The following is a 14,339-nucleotide window of genomic DNA, read 5'->3' as shown; positions in this document are numbered from 1 at the left end:
AATGCTAACTCAGACAGCTCAGGGAGGGGTGGGAGCTCTGACCTACAGTGCTGGTGTCCGTGGGGTACCTTCCGCCACGACCAAGCTCACGTTACCAACCTGACTTCACTGAATGCAGGGGCCGGAGGGATTTCTGACAATTGGCTCTAGCCGGTCTGAGCTGCCTCTGGCTCAGAAACCTACAAAGATTCCTGAGGCCATGGGACCACAAGAGGGGCCAGGCAGGCGACATAATGGAGAATTGGACCAAGTGTGACAAGCGAGAGTGAAGGAGCAGGGTCGGCTGACGGGGCCCTGCGGGAATGTAGGCTCAGGTAGCAGGGTGCCCCAAGTCTTTCCGCCCAGTGGCATGCACCCTCCTGCCCCCATTCCTTCGTTACTTCCCCCCTGTTTACTTGGCTTATGGTTTTTTGTTTCCCCCCTCTGTCTTTTGTCTCATCCTTCCCTTCTGCCTTGCTGGCCACTGGCATATCACAGGTGAGCAAGACAGAGTCCTTCCCCAAGGAGATCACAGACCTGGGGGAGTCCACTCAGAACTCAGCTTGGTGCCCAGAACTCTGGCGAGTGTCGCCCACTGCCAGCATTGAGCCCGTGAGGCAGAGGAAGGAGGCACAGGGCAGCTCCCCAGACACCAGGAGGACAGTTGAGGACAGAGGGAGGGTGAGCCTGGCAAAGGAAGGACCTTGTCTGAGCAAAGGTGGTGAGGTGACGGCCTGTTGAGGTGCTTAAGTGTGGCCGGGGCTAAGGTGCCAAGGGGTGCAGTTTGGCAGCAGGTGAGGCTGAAGGGAAAGCAGGGCCCAGGCCCCACCTGGCTTTGCAGGCCCTGTGAACAGTTTAACTTCATGCAGAGATGGCCAAGAGCAATTGAAGAGTTTAGGACAGAGGAGTGATGGTCAGATCTGCGTTTTAGAAAGATAATTCTGCTGCAGGCTGGCTAGAGAGGATGGTAGTGTCCCAGGTGGAGACAGGGAGATGGGGGGGAGGCCGACAGGCCAGGCAGCAGGTGGCTGACTGACAGTGGCCGGGGCTGGGGAGCCAGCAGGACGCGGAGAGAAGACAGCCCCCTTGACGCTGCGCTGAGCTGAGCTCCGCCGGGCCCTGCTCTAAGCACAGTAGGTGTATTACCTCATGTAACCCTCTGACAACTCTTGGAGATACTGTCTCCGTTCCACAGATAAGGGAAGTCAGGCTCGGAGACATGAGAGCATCAGGCACGAGAGTGGCAGGAGCAGCTTGGGGAGCTGCTGTGGCTTCTGAGAGGGCGAGGCAGAGGAAGGGGCCCAGCGGGATTCCAGTCTCCAGCTCCGTGAAGTGGTTGAGAAGAGGAGTTTGGTTTGGACACGTTCTCCGGAGGCCTTTGTGACATCCAAGCAGAGATGTCCCCTGCAGATTAGACATTCATTCAGGCCTGCAGCTCCAGGAGAAGCCAGGCTGAAAGGAGAGATTGGAGATCATGGGCCCAGAGATAGTGTTTGAAGCCACGGCCGTGGGCCAGATCGGGCAGGTAGCACGTGGAGAGTGAGAAGGGACGTGACCCGTGACCAGTAGGGGGCCCCAGTGTGAGGGGCCAAGGAGGGAGCGCAGTGGCAAAGGAGCAGCTCCTGGGGCATCCTGGGCTGGGCTGCTCAGAGCAGGGAAAGAAGGGAGGGGTGTCCACAGCATTTCACTTTGTAGAGACCAGATTGAGACTCGTCCACTAGGCATGGGGAGCAGGCTTTGTCAGGCTTTGCTGGGGCAGTTTTGGTGGAGGGTGGGCGCACTTGGGAGGGGCAGGAGCTGGAAGGACTTGGTGGGAGGCAGGGCCGGAGGGGAACCCACCTTTCCACAGCTTGGCTGTAAAACTGAGGCAGGAGGCCGGGTGGAGGTGGCTGAGGGCTTAGCATGGAGGAATGAAGAAGTCCTTCTTTCAGCATGTCCTAAAATTTTCCATTTACAGCCTTGGTTTTAATTAATTTGTGGAGCTTCAAAACCTCAATCCTACTGGGGACTTAAAAGTACAGTAAAACTTCAGCTATCCAGAATTCTTGGCAAACAGGCCACTCTGGGAAATCTAAATGTATTTGGATCCAATATTTGAAAGATAGGATTTCTTACTTATTATGGAAACTATCAAACATATAAAAGTAGAGAGAAGAATGTAACGAACTCCTAGGTCCCCACCACGCAACTTTAACAGTTATCAACTCAAGGCCAACCCTGTGCCATCCACACCCTGTTCCCCTCAAGCTGGGGCACAGCTTCGGAGCTGGGATGTTCCCCTGGGATAGTTGGAGGCAAATCCTAGGTGTTATATCAATTCATTCATGACGTGTTAAGATGTTTCTCCAGAAGACAAAAGACTTTTTTTAAGTTTCCACAGTACCATATCTCTCCTAAAAATTTTAACAATAATTCCTTAATTTAATCAGATATCAATTGTTCAAATTTCCCCAATTGTTTTATTCTTCCCCCTAGATAATTGTTAAAATTAGGCTCCAAACAAGGTCCAGGTGTTGTATTTATTTGCTCTGTCTCTTAAGCCTCCCTTTCTTTTTTCATACAATTTATGTTGAGGAAACCAGATTGCTTGGAGGCAGTAAGTGTTCGGGAATTTGGGAGAGAGCTGAGCGTCACGCCAGAGACAGTGGGACAGAGACAGATGGGGTGGGTGGGTGATGGTCAGACAGTGCAGACAGTGGGGACATCCATCTACGGGAAGGAGGCAGGATGTGGGGGCCCGTCCAGAGCAGGGAGGAAGGTCAGAACTGATGAGGGTGGCCTGTCCCCGTGATCCCTGAGGCCCCTCAGCCACTGGAGCAGAGGGAAGGTGGAAAGACTGCCTGAGCCAAGGAGCAGGGGCAGAGCTCAGGCTGGAAATGAGAGGAGGGGCGGGACCGAGGTCAGGTCTGAAAGGAACAGGATATCTGTGCTGGGGAGGGAGGGCTAGAGGAGTGCCAAAATCTAGCTCCCGGCCCATCCCAGCTCCTCCCACCTGGCCCAGTCCCAGGAGCCCCTCCCTAGCTTCCCAGCTACAAATCCACCCTGGGGCCCGGATACCTGATCCCTTCACAATGCTGGTGGTCCTTGGCCTGGATCCCCGGCTCTGCCTTCTCCTCTCGCTCCTGAACCTCTGCAGCCCTGAGGGGGGCCATCCTCCTCCTCGGCGAAGGTTTGAGTACAAGCTCAGCTTCAAAGGACCAAGACTGGCATTGCCTGGGGCTGGAATACCCTTCTGGAGCCATCATGGAGGTGAGGGGTGGAATGGGGACCAGGGTTCCTCAGAGTGCTGCCGGATCTGACCAGCTCTGGGACCCTGTGACTTGCTGGGGAGTGGGCCTGCCAGTACCAGCTTCTGCCCAAGACTGGGCCCCAGCACCCCTCCCAGACCTATCTCCTGCTCCACCACCGCAATCCCATCCCCACTAGCCTCAGTTTCTCCTCTCTGCCTCTCCCCTTCGCTGCCATGGGACTTCTCTCATCTCCTCCTTTCACCTCTCCTTAGAGGACCCCCACCCTGCCTCTCGGACCCGTGAACACAAACACATATGCTCAATGCTGAGTCCCAGACACACAGGCACAAGGTAACTTGGAGCAGCACAAATCTCCACTCTTTCTCCATGCTGTCAGGTCTGTGGCCATCCATGAGAACTGGGGGGACTGCCTGGAGGAAGGCATCCTCATGGCCAGCCAGAGAGGGCATCAGTCCTGCCCTGTGTGTATGCTGAGTGAAAGCAAGCTTGAGAGCATCTTAGCCAGTAGGTTGTGTTCAGGGCCTTCCAAACTCAGACCTACAAAGAGTCTATCTTCTACTTGGTCTTGTTCTAAAAAGATTTTCAAAGATGTATAAGGACTTAAACAATAGAGAGGCACTTAAATTAGGAGTGAGCAAGAAGAATAAGACTTAGGGTTAGGACTGAGGCATGAAATGAGTCCAGGAACAGCGCTTGTGCCAAGACATATGCTGTGAAGTCTGCCCACCCTTCAGAGTTGGGCTATGGATCTGGTTCAGGGCCTCCTAGCAGGCAAAGTAAAGAGAGAAAACAGATCCATTGTGTATTTCTGTGTCTGTGAGTTTTAAGTTCTGAAAAATGGCATGATTCCTAACTAAGGCCAGAACAAATATCCCTTTAAGGAGACAGGATTTTTCGGTAGGGTCTTAGGTCCAGTCCTGCCTCAGAGAGGCACAAAAGGTAAATGAAGGAGGGGGCTGTTCCTCAAAACAACAAGCCAGGCCTTGCCTCAGAGCCAGGACGGCAGGGCCTGGACCACACTCACTGCTCAGAGTCATGCCAAGTCTGGGGTGTCACAGACCATATCGGGGAGCAGAGGCATATTCTCCAAGATCACCCAGTCATATGCTCATCATCTATTCAGTCATCCTTTTCTCAGACTCACCCCCATGCCCTCTGCCCAGCAAAGAGACACAGGGCTGAGTCAGGCTCAAGGAGCCCACAGTCTGGGGTGAGTTCCCATGAACAATCCACATTAGGCAGAAGACACAAGTGTAATAGGCAGCGGGCAAGCCTTGCCTCCTGCAAGTCACTTCAGAGGCAGTGGTGGCTCTCCCAAGGGCCCCAGCACTCCTGGCCTTGCCGCCTTTGAGCCTCCCTGCCCCCAGCACTGGCCTTTGCTGAACAAACAGGCTGGATTAGCAGTCTCCGGAACCTCCTGGCAGGGACTGGGCTCTGGGCCAGGTTCCAGGCTGGCAGGACAGAGGGGAGGGCGGTCAGCTGGGATGGGGCCTCTGATCTCTCTTCCTCCTTTTCTTGCCACCCCTGCCTCAGTTTCTCTCCCTTCCACCGTCCCCTCCACCCCCACCTGCACCAAGGGCAATTCTCACACACACTCCATCCCTCACCCTTTCCTCAGTCCTGCGGGCCAGTGCCCACCTTTGCTTTCATGCTTTCCTCACCTTGGGATGCCCCCTTGGTGCCCCACCATGAAGGCCCAGCCTTGTCTGGCCGCACCCAGGTGTCTCTCTGTGCTTCCACAGCGTGGGGTCCTCACCCTCCGCGTGGTTATTCTCTCCATCTGCTCCCCTGTGTCCTGTGGTCTCAGGCCCGTCCTTTTCTCATCTGGGAAACAGAAAGGGTTGGACACAAATCTCTCATGGTGGAACAATCTTATACTTTGGAGACAGGTGGAGCTGAGTTCCAATTCGTTTAGTTCCTTAACTTTTCTGAGCCTCAGCTTTCTCATCTGTAAAATGTGTCATAAAAGCAGACCGCACAGACTTGTGGTGAGGTTCACATGAGAGTGCAGGCAAAGTCCACTGTGTGGGTCTGGCCTTCGCTGCCCTCCCCTGGCAAAGGCCCGACCAGCCGTTCTGGGCTCCGGTTCCCACTTCTTCGGCCGGCCTGCTATTTAATGGCTGTGATGACACCTCCTTTCTCCTCTCGGAGCCCAGCCCAGGCTAGTGAGAGAGAATGATGAGGGAGCAGGGGCTGGTGGGACCCAGGCCTTGAGCTGCCCAGGTCCACAGATGCCATCCCGGGCCTGGAGGAGGTGCGGCTGGCCCCATCCATGCGGAACCGGAGTGGCGCCGTGTGGAGCAGGACCCCTGTCCTCTTCTCTGCCTGGGAGGTGGATATGCAGATGAGGGTGACCGGGCCAGGGCGCCGGGGAGCCCAGGGCATGGTGAGTGACTCCCACCAAGGTCCAGCAGAGGGGGTGAGTCAGGGAGGCTAGGGGAGGAGACTGGGGTTCCCGTGCCTGCAGGAGCACCTGAGCTGAGCAGCTGGGGACCTGCAGGCTGTGTGGTATACCCAGGGCAGGGGCCAAGTAGGCTCTGTCCTGGGGGCGTTGGCCTCGGGGGACGGCATCGGGATCCTCTTCGACTCCTTGGCCGAGGATGTCCAGGTGAGTCCTGGTCCCCTGTCCGCCCTCCTGCCCACACCCTCACCCTCCTCCCTGTGCCCATGGCTCAGGCTGCTTGTCACCTTCCACAGAATAGCCCCGCCATCCGTGTGCTGGCCGGTGATGGGCACACCCTCTATGAGCCACTTGGGTAAGGTCCTGTCTAAGCTGGCCCCTACCCCACTCCTGGGCCGCGAGGGGCTCAGCAGTTACCCACACTGCCCACTCTGCCCCTGCCCCAGTCTCTGGCGGGGAGCCCACCCTTCCGAGGGCAGGGTCCTCCCTAATGGCCTGTCATCTGAGCTGATGGTGCTGCCCTGGGACTCCCTCCCACTTGGTCCCAGCTGTTTCTTCTCTGGGGCCTGGGACCAGTTGCTTGCTCTTCCTGGGAACCACCCCACTGAGCCCTCAATCCATTCAACCCAACAGCCCCAGGCCAGTGGTGGGGAGAGGTGAAATGACGTCGGGTGGGGCCTCTTATCATCTCATCCTGACATTCTTGACAAGCGGAGACTGCTAGTTCCCAATTACTGGTGAGGACATTGAGGCCCAGAGAGGTAAAGAGACTTGCCTGAGGTCACATAGTTGTGCCCAGAGCTGAGATTTAGGGCCAGATGTGCCTGTGGAGGGTCCACGCCCTTCCCTGGGCCAGCTGCCTGCCTGTTGCCAGGCCGTCCTTTTCTCTCAGAGGATGTGGCTTCCCCTGCCAGGCTGCCTCCTCAGTAGCTGGGACAGTTCATCAGTGTCTTTCAGCAAACATCCTTTAGCTCATAACAATCAGAATAATTGCTCACATTTATGACCTGAGCTCACTGTACGCCAGGCACAGAGCCAAGCACTTCACATTCATTGCTTGGTTAACCCTCATAACAACGTTATGAGGTAGTTTCAATTATTATCCTCATTTTAAAGATGGGGAAGCTTGGCTTTAGAAAGGTGAGGTAACTTGCCAAAGGTCACACAGCTCGGAGTGCCACCACAGGCAGCCGCTCTGGAGCTGGCTTCTCCCCTGCTCTGCACTGCCTCCCTCTTGGCCAGAGGTGGTGGTGCCGGGCGCACTGGTGTGAGCAGCTTCTGTGTGTCCATAAGCCCAGAGAAACTCAGGACCTCTGGGGCTCAACACTCCTACCTCCCAGAGCCAGCTGCACCGTCCCTGCACTGGTCATATTGTCCTTGGCTGCTAGGATGGTTCTGGTGTTGTCTGTCCTGAGTCTGTCCTGCTTCAGGCTAAGCTTGGCAGAAGGGAGAGGAAAGAAGAGCTGGACCCAGAGGCGCAACGGGACTTGGAGTTTACAGGGAGGAGAAGGAAGCCGGTGGGAGACAGTGGGAGGAGATGGTGGGCCTGGGGGGCTGTGGGTGGAAACCTCACTGTTCGTCCAGGCTCTGACCCCTCCTCTGGAAGAGTCCCAGGGAGGCCCTTGACCTCTTGGGTGAATTCTAAGTCCCAGCATTCTGCAGGCAAGGCTGGCTTTCCTGCTCCTCTCTCTTCTGCTACAGGAGCAGACGACACAAGGGGGGATCAAGCGAGACAGCAGGGACATGTCCTGCATCAGTGGGGGCGGGTGGCACTGCAGGCCTGAGCCCAACGGCCTCAGGGACTGCCCACACTGGCTAGGCCTCTGGTCCTGTGTGGCCTGGCTGGATTCCAAGTGTCCACAGGGATGGAGGCAGCCGGGTGCTGGGTTCCTGCCACCGGGACTTCCGGAACCGGCCATACCCCTTCAGAGCACGAATCACCTACTGGGGGCAGAGGCTGCGTGTGAGTCACCCCTCCTGCTTTCGCGAGTCCACTGAGTGGGGAGTACAGATTACAGGGCTTGGAGCTTTGTGAATGGCCATGACCCTACAGACATACCTGCGACACCACACAGGATCCCTGGTACATGCAGGCAACACCCACAGGGGTCCTCCTCCCCACACAGACTCCTACCTGGCCCCGAGCACATGCTTAGGAGGCTAGCAGGAGACCAGATGTGGAAGCCCCTCCACACCACTCTGACACCAAGCCCTGTGGCTGCTTACCTTCCCTCTGGGCCAGAGGAGCCAGCGAGTGGGGACAATCGCCCTGCTGGGGTCAGGGGAGAGGAGTGATCTCCTGCTCAGGGGAGAGCGAGGGGCTCTCACCCTCTGTGCCCCTCAGGTGTCCTTCAACAGCGGCCTCACTCCCAGCGACCCGGATGAGGTCTGTGTCGACGTGGGGCCCCTGCTTTTGGCCCCTGGAGGTTTCTTTGGGGTCTCGGCAGCCACTAGCACCCTGGCAGGTGAGGGCCTTCTGGGCAGGTAGGAGTAGAGGAGGGGTACCTACTGAACACCCCTTCTAAGGAGCACTGGGTGTGGGGTCCTCACCGTGTGACCTGGGCGAGGCACGAGCCCTCCCTGGGCCTCCGTTACCACTGGGGGAAGGTCAAGTCTGCCTTGCAGAGTTGATGATAGTCTCAAATAGGATAAAACACGAGAAGCTTCTATTCCAGTGTTGGCCCCACAAGGGCCCCTGGCTGGGAGCTGTGGGTGAGAGGAAGAGAGGCAGCCATGAGGGACATTTGGGGAAGTGGAGCAAAGGGGTGTGATGTAACGGAGAGCCCACGGAGACCCAGCTGGAAAGCAGGGTCACCAGAGCAGGGAGCCCTGGGATGCCAGGGTTTTGGTCTTCAGCCCGGGCACCGGGGAGCCATGGAAGGTTTCTGAGGAGGCTGATGGTCAGAGCCATGCTGAGGAGGTGGCCTCTGTGCGGCTGCTTCTGCTGGTAGCAGCCAGCTCTGGCCCTGAGAGAGTCTCGGGCTGTAGCCATGCTCTGGCTCAAGGCTGTCCAGTTTTCCCCCTCACTGGGGGCCCCACTTCTGGCTCTGTGTGGGGGTCAACCTTCACAGCCCCCACATCTGCTTGTCTGATCCTCACACCTTTCCTAGGAAGTGAGCAAGACAAGGGTCAGAGCTGCCCAAATTCACCCAGACCTCTTGCCTGCCTGGAACATAACTGAGGATGGGGGGCAAAGGCTGAGTGAGTGGGCTGCTGAGTAGGGTTCACCTTCTACCCCTCTTTCCAGATGACCATGATGTCCTGTCCTTCCTGACCTTCAGTCTGAGTGAGCCAGGTCCAGAGGTGATGCTAGCTCCTGGCCTGCCCTGGGGGAAGGGCTGGGGGAGAGGCAGCCCAGGGGCCCCCTCCCCTCCCCAGATGCTCTGCTCCTGTCCTGCTGCCAGACCTGTCATTCCAGCCATTATCTCAACCTGTGCCTGGAGCTCTGCTCAGGCCAAGCCTTGTGCTAGGCAGTGCTGGGGGCCGGAGGTGACCCAGAGCCGGGCCCTGTCCTCAAGGAACTCCCAGCCTGGCTAGGAGCTGTGGGAATATAGAGGAGTTCTAACCAGCCAGGGGAACAGGGAATTGCATGGAAAAGACGAGCTTGAAGGAGCAGAGGGAGCAGCATGGACAAAGGCCTGAGGCCTGAGAGAGCTCCTGGGATCTGGGCAGCAGCAGGAGGGAAGGGTGTGAGGATTGGCTGTGCCGCAGGGCTGGGAGGACTGGAAAGTTCAGGACCTGGTGGCTGAGCAGAGGGAGAGCCAGCCGTGGGGTGGGGGGAGTGTCTTCCCATGCTGGGGTGAGAGGTCAGGGAGGGGGGCTGGGCTTGTGGGGGGCCGTGGGAAGACTCCTCTTGCCCCCAGATCTCCCATGGGTTTGAAGCCCGAGTTTTTCTCTTCCTCCAGCCTCCCCTGCAGCCTTTCCTGGAGGCGGAGCATCTCCGCCTGGCAAGGCAGCTGAAAGGACTGCAGGCAAGGCTGGCCCTGGGCACCAAGGAGGACATGATTCCAAAGCTGAACTCTGAAGTCCAGGAAGAGGGTAGGGACCCAGAGAGCAAGCAGGTGGGGCAGGGGCCCACTTGAGTGTCACAGAATCCTCTTCCCATCGAACCACGAGTCCTTTAAACAGTGGGGAGATAGAGGCCTGAGGAGGTCATACCTAAGCAGGCTCTGGGGCCCAGGTGCTGTTTCCAGTCCCTGCCCCACCACCCAGACACATCTTTCCAGGGGAGAGTCTTGGAGGCAGAAATCACACCTTTCTGGCCCTCCAAGAAGCCTTTAAAAGGTAGGATCTGCTGCCCCACCGCAGCTGGCTGCCTGCCCTGGCTCCGCCCCAATCCCCAGGGGAAAGGATCTTTGACCTGGAGGAGACACTGGACAGACACAGACAGATCCTGCAGGCTCTCCAGGGTCTCTCCAAGCAACTGGCCCAGGCTAAGAAGCAATGGAAGAAGCAACTGGGGTCCCCAGGCCAGGCCAGGCTTGAGGGAGCCTGGGTGAGTGGCCCCTCAGGCATCCAAGAGTCTGCCCGCAGGCCTGGAGCTCCCTAGGCACCAGGTCTGATGGCACTAGCAGGCTCCCTCCGTCCAGAAAAAGGAGCAAGCACTATACTTGGGAACTAGTATGCCCCCCTCCCCCCAGGGACTGGGGGGAAAAGAGGGCGGAGTGCAGTGCTGTAGGTCACGGGACGGCACGGCCCTGCCAAGCAGGGGAGTGTGTACGAGGGCGTTCTACACAAGCAAAGGCCCACAGAGCCCCGGGGCTGGGGCTGGGGAAAGAGTTGCCAGGTATTTGATGTGGGTCTCTAGACAAGTGACAGAAATAGACTGAGTGCTTATTTGCATGTAGCTCCACATGTGATTTGATTCACATACGCTTGCTTAATGCTCAGATGCACCAGAATCCTCATTTCTCCTCCACTATTGTCCTGGCTTCTCCCTCAGGGACTCATGTCCCATGGAATACCAAGCCTGGAACCTGAGAGCTGAGATCAATCAAGGTGTTAGGTGGCCAGTGGCTCCTGGGGGCTCTACTGGGCTCTGGCAGCTCGAGGTTTGAATCATGTCCTCAGGCCAGAGCGGCTGAGGCTGGGCTGCTGGAGTAGGGATGGGGGCAGGGAGGCCACACTCCAAAGCTAGGCCTCTCTGATTCTACTGCCAGGCCCAGGACTCCTTTGCCAGATTCTACCCACTGCAGAGAGAGGTGGCAACCTCTCCGGGTCATTCAGCAAGACAGGGGCCCAAGCACTGGTAGCTGCCTATGCCCTGGGGGAATGGAGGAGGAGAAGACCCAACTAGGCCACAGGGGCAGAGCCACTTCTGGAAAGGGGAGGGACTTTGAGAAAGCCCCAGATTGGCCACTACCATAAGGGAGAGGGGTTTGAGAGGAGGGGAAAATCAGAAGCTCAGATGGAGAGGGTCAGATAAATCTACATATCCAAAATGAGAAGGGCCCAGGTACAGCCTCTGGAAGGAAGAGGGCTGCAAATTCCTGAGGAAGGTAGACTCTGAGAAGACAGGGGCTGTGACCTGGGCCCTAGAGAAGAGGCTGGCACTCCTGCAGGACTCAGCCAAGGTCAGTGCCCTACTCCATGGACAGCGGACTCTGCTCCAGGACCTGCAAGAGATGAGGTAAGGGTACAGGGCGAGGACAGTCCTGGGGGAGGAGAAGTCTCCAACCACCAACTTGCTTCTTGCCTAAAGTCCCCCCAGTAGCCCTTTATTCCTTTCACCATTTCCTGAGCCCCCAGCACAAATCCTCCAGCATGGGAAGGGGCTAGGTGCAAAGTTAGGTTTGTTAAGTTGACCCAGATTTAACTGAGTCAAGTTTAATTCAGTTAAACTAGTTTAAACACAACTCCCCTGGACATTTTCACTCCAAGAAGGGTTGGTAAATCTGAGCCTTCCTTCAGTGACAGCTCCTGAAAAAAAAAAAGCAGGGGACATTTTAATGGAGTTCTTGTGCGGAGCACAAACAAGATCAGGCCCAGATGGTGGGGGCAGGGGACTTCCTGACTTCACTTTACCCTCTCTGGCCTTCCAGCATCCACACTGAAGGCCAGGCCTCTGGAGTTACCCATGGAGCCCTGGGGGCAGGGGGTCACCTTGTTGCCATGAGAGCATGAGAGGAGGGTGGCTTCAGGCTGGAAGCTGTGGTTGCAGCCCAACCACTGCCTCCCTCCCCCACATCTAGATGCCTGGGGGTGGGAAGATGGGAAGAGGAAGAGGAGCTAAATCCCTGGGGGCTAGGGACCAAAGGCAGAGCCTAGGGAGCCTGCGGCTGAGATAGACAGCTTCAGGAGGATGCTTCTCTGAGCTTCTCTGAGCTAACGCTGTCTCAGGGTCCAGGGTCAAGATTTGGGCTAAGGAAACCAGCCCAAAAAGGGGCCCTATTCCCCTGTTCCCCACCCAGGCACTGCCTTTGGGGATTATGAGAAACAGTTGGGTAGTTTGGGTGCAGAAGCAATAATGCGTCCTCTTCCTTGGTTTCCTCCCTGCGCCAGGCATGCAGCTGCTCACATGGCCTCAAGAGCCCAAGTCTTCTACCTGCCTGTGGGCACCAAGCATCACTTCTTAGAGCTGGCCCAGACCCTGAGCCTCCTGCAGAAGGACCTTCGGGCCCCGGCTGTGAGGGGGAAGGAAGGGGTACCATGGGGCCCTGTCCCCTTCTTCCAGAACTTCTGCAGCCCTAGGCCCCTCCTGCCTTTGCCCTCCCCTCCCAGGACCCCTGGCAAGCACACCTGTGTCTGAGTCTGTGTGCTTATACATGTGCATGCAGGGCCCTGGAGCCCACAATGACCAGAAGATAAATGGGAGTGAGCTGTGCCCAACATCATTCAGAGATTAGTGGCAAAGCTTGCTCTTCCCCGTGTCCCTGCCCCATCTTGCTCCTTCCCTTGCTCTCCATCACCCTGTCTTTTGCTCTCTACCTTTCTCTCTTATCTCTGGAGCCTTTGGCCTGCTGATGATCCCAGGCCCCAGACCCTCCCAGCTGTTCCCACAGATGGAGCCATGGGAACTGGGGTGGGAAGGTGGCTTTGTACTCCCCCCACTTCTCTAAGTTCCCTGGATGAGAGCTAGGGTACCCCAAGCCTGGGAGAGGGAAACAGAGCCCACAATGGCCCAGATTCCAGGTCCCCTCCCTCCTTCTGGGTAAGAAGCTGATTCAGGATCTTAGAACATCCCCTTTCAGAAACCAGCAGCCAAGGATACCTACCTACATGGCCGGCCCCCAGGGGTCTCCTCGTGCCTGCAGCCTGGCTTCTTCCTGTTCATCCTCCTCATCCAGACTGTAGGCTTCTTCTGCTATGTACACTTCAGGTGGGCCTTCCCTTGGGCAGGACCTCCCATACCTACATGGGAGTCTCTTGGGACTGGGCCACAGCCATTCAATTTGAGAGAGGAAGCACTGAGGCCCAGGGTGGGGGTTGGGGTGGGGGTGGGGCCTGCCTGGTCTACCAGCTGGCAAGACAAAGTGCCCAAGTTAGGGTTCATTTTTTCAATAGAGGCAACTGACTACCTGCTCAGCCACTGGTCCCATCTGGGTCTTATCCTCACAGAACTCACTCTCTAATGTGAGAAACTGACAAGTAACTGAGTCACATCTTTGTGGTCAGTGCCATGATGGCAGGAAACACAGGAGATATGAGTGCAGGAAAAAGCACCTGATCCAGCTTGGGGAGATCAGGGCATCACCTGGACTGGACATTTGATATGTGTCATCAATGCAACTAGGAGTTTTCTAGCCTGACCAGATAAGGAAAGGCATCAATACAGAGGGAACAGCATAAGAAAAGGCGTGGAAGCATGGGGAAAAAAATATTTTGGAGAAAAAGTGGCAAGTTTAGTACTATTAGAGAAAAGGGTGGGACTTTATGAAGCTGGGCAAAGAGAATTTAAAAGGTTGGGGGGGAGTCACTGTTTTTGCTTGATGAATGTTTGTAAATAAATAAAACATTTAGAGACGTAAGGTGTGCTAAAGGGCTCAGAAATCGGACAGTCCTTGTTGTGGGTATTTCCAGTCAAAAGGAATCAGTGCGGGCTGGGATGGTCCTGGGGTAGGAGTAGAGTGTGCTGAGCTTTAAAAGCAGAGCGGGAATGGGGCCAGCCTCCAGGTGAGGAGAACAGCAAAGGAACGAGGTGGAAATGATGCCAGGCTTATGTGTTACGTAGGAGTGCTATGGTGGCCATAAGGCTAGAGCCACCTGGACAGACCTTGAATGCCAGGAGGAAAGTGTGATCCTGATGGAGCAGGCCAAGGGAGCCATAGAAGGTCCCCGAGCAGAGGAGACTGTGGTGCAGTGAGTGTAGGAAGCCTGGTCTCAAGGGCCCAGAAGGGAGAAACCCAAGTAAACTTCTTGTCTCCCTAGCAGCAAGCAGGAGCTGGACAAGAACCTTCTGGACTATCTGTCCACAGGAAGCTTTCCTCTGAGTCCTGCACCACAAATCCCTAAGGCCCTGGGGGTTCTGAGGAGGCAGCCCCCCTCCCCCAGCATACATGCATAACCTACCTCAAAGCCCTGAAGGATTGTCCACTTCTCATCACTTGGAAGTTGATGATGTCTTGGGGGTGGAGGGCTTGACCAGTGTCCTCTCCCTCTTGGTACCCAGCTCCTACCTACATTTTAGCTTTTGGAGAGCTCCAATCTTATTAAAGGTGATTTCTCCCGCCTCATGCTTTGATACATTCATTTACCTTCCAGCTTCTCCT

The 14,339-nt window shown here is 56.4% G+C and overlaps 1 protein-coding gene across 5 annotated transcripts; it reads left to right on the top strand.

Annotated features, from left to right (window-relative positions):
• The first annotated feature begins 3,032 nt into the window (after positions 1-3,032).
• Positions 3,033-14,303, top strand: LMAN1L (lectin, mannose binding 1 like). Of its 5 annotated transcripts, XM_031440825.2 has the most exons (13): positions 3,033-3,228; positions 5,462-5,616; positions 5,731-5,838; positions 5,928-5,986; positions 7,495-7,594; positions 7,976-8,096; positions 8,879-8,934; positions 9,537-9,669; positions 9,975-10,126; positions 11,193-11,260; positions 12,133-12,256; positions 12,822-12,949; positions 14,002-14,303. In XM_031440825.2, the coding sequence occupies exons 1-13, from the start codon at positions 3,051-3,053 to the stop codon at positions 14,132-14,134; spliced, it is 1,515 nt and encodes a 504-aa protein (XP_031296685.1). In that variant the 5' UTR covers positions 3,033-3,050; the 3' UTR covers positions 14,135-14,303. The 5 variants fall into 5 exon arrangements, with proteins under 5 accessions (XP_031296685.1, XP_010976182.3, XP_031296684.2 ...); XM_010977880.3 differs by lacking the exon at positions 3,033-3,228 and having other exon boundaries at positions 5,285-5,616; positions 13,999-14,303; XM_031440824.2 differs by lacking the exon at positions 3,033-3,228 and having other exon boundaries at positions 5,285-5,616; positions 12,133-12,274.
• The last annotated feature ends 36 nt before the right edge of the window (positions 14,304-14,339 follow it).

Source organism: Camelus dromedarius, chromosome 29 (genome assembly GCF_036321535.1).
Source record: "Camelus dromedarius isolate mCamDro1 chromosome 29, mCamDro1.pat, whole genome shotgun sequence".
NCBI lineage: Eukaryota > Metazoa > Chordata > Mammalia > Artiodactyla > Camelidae > Camelus > Camelus dromedarius.
This window is presented reverse-complemented; position numbering and strand designations above follow the sequence as displayed.

Bases quoted from the DNA above. Each gene is read 5' to 3' on its own strand.
- LMAN1L (XM_031440825.2), top strand. From the start codon at position 3,051: ATGCTGGTGGTCCTTGGCCTGGATCCCCGGCTCTGCCTTCTCCTCTCG. The intron at 3,229-5,461 runs GTGAGGGGTGGA...CCAGGTCCACAG, and splicing joins CTTCTGGAGCCATCATGGAG to ATGCCATCCCGGGCCTGGAG. The intron at 11,261-12,132 runs GTAAGGGTACAG...TCCCTGCGCCAG, and splicing joins CAGGACCTGCAAGAGATGAG to GCATGCAGCTGCTCACATGG.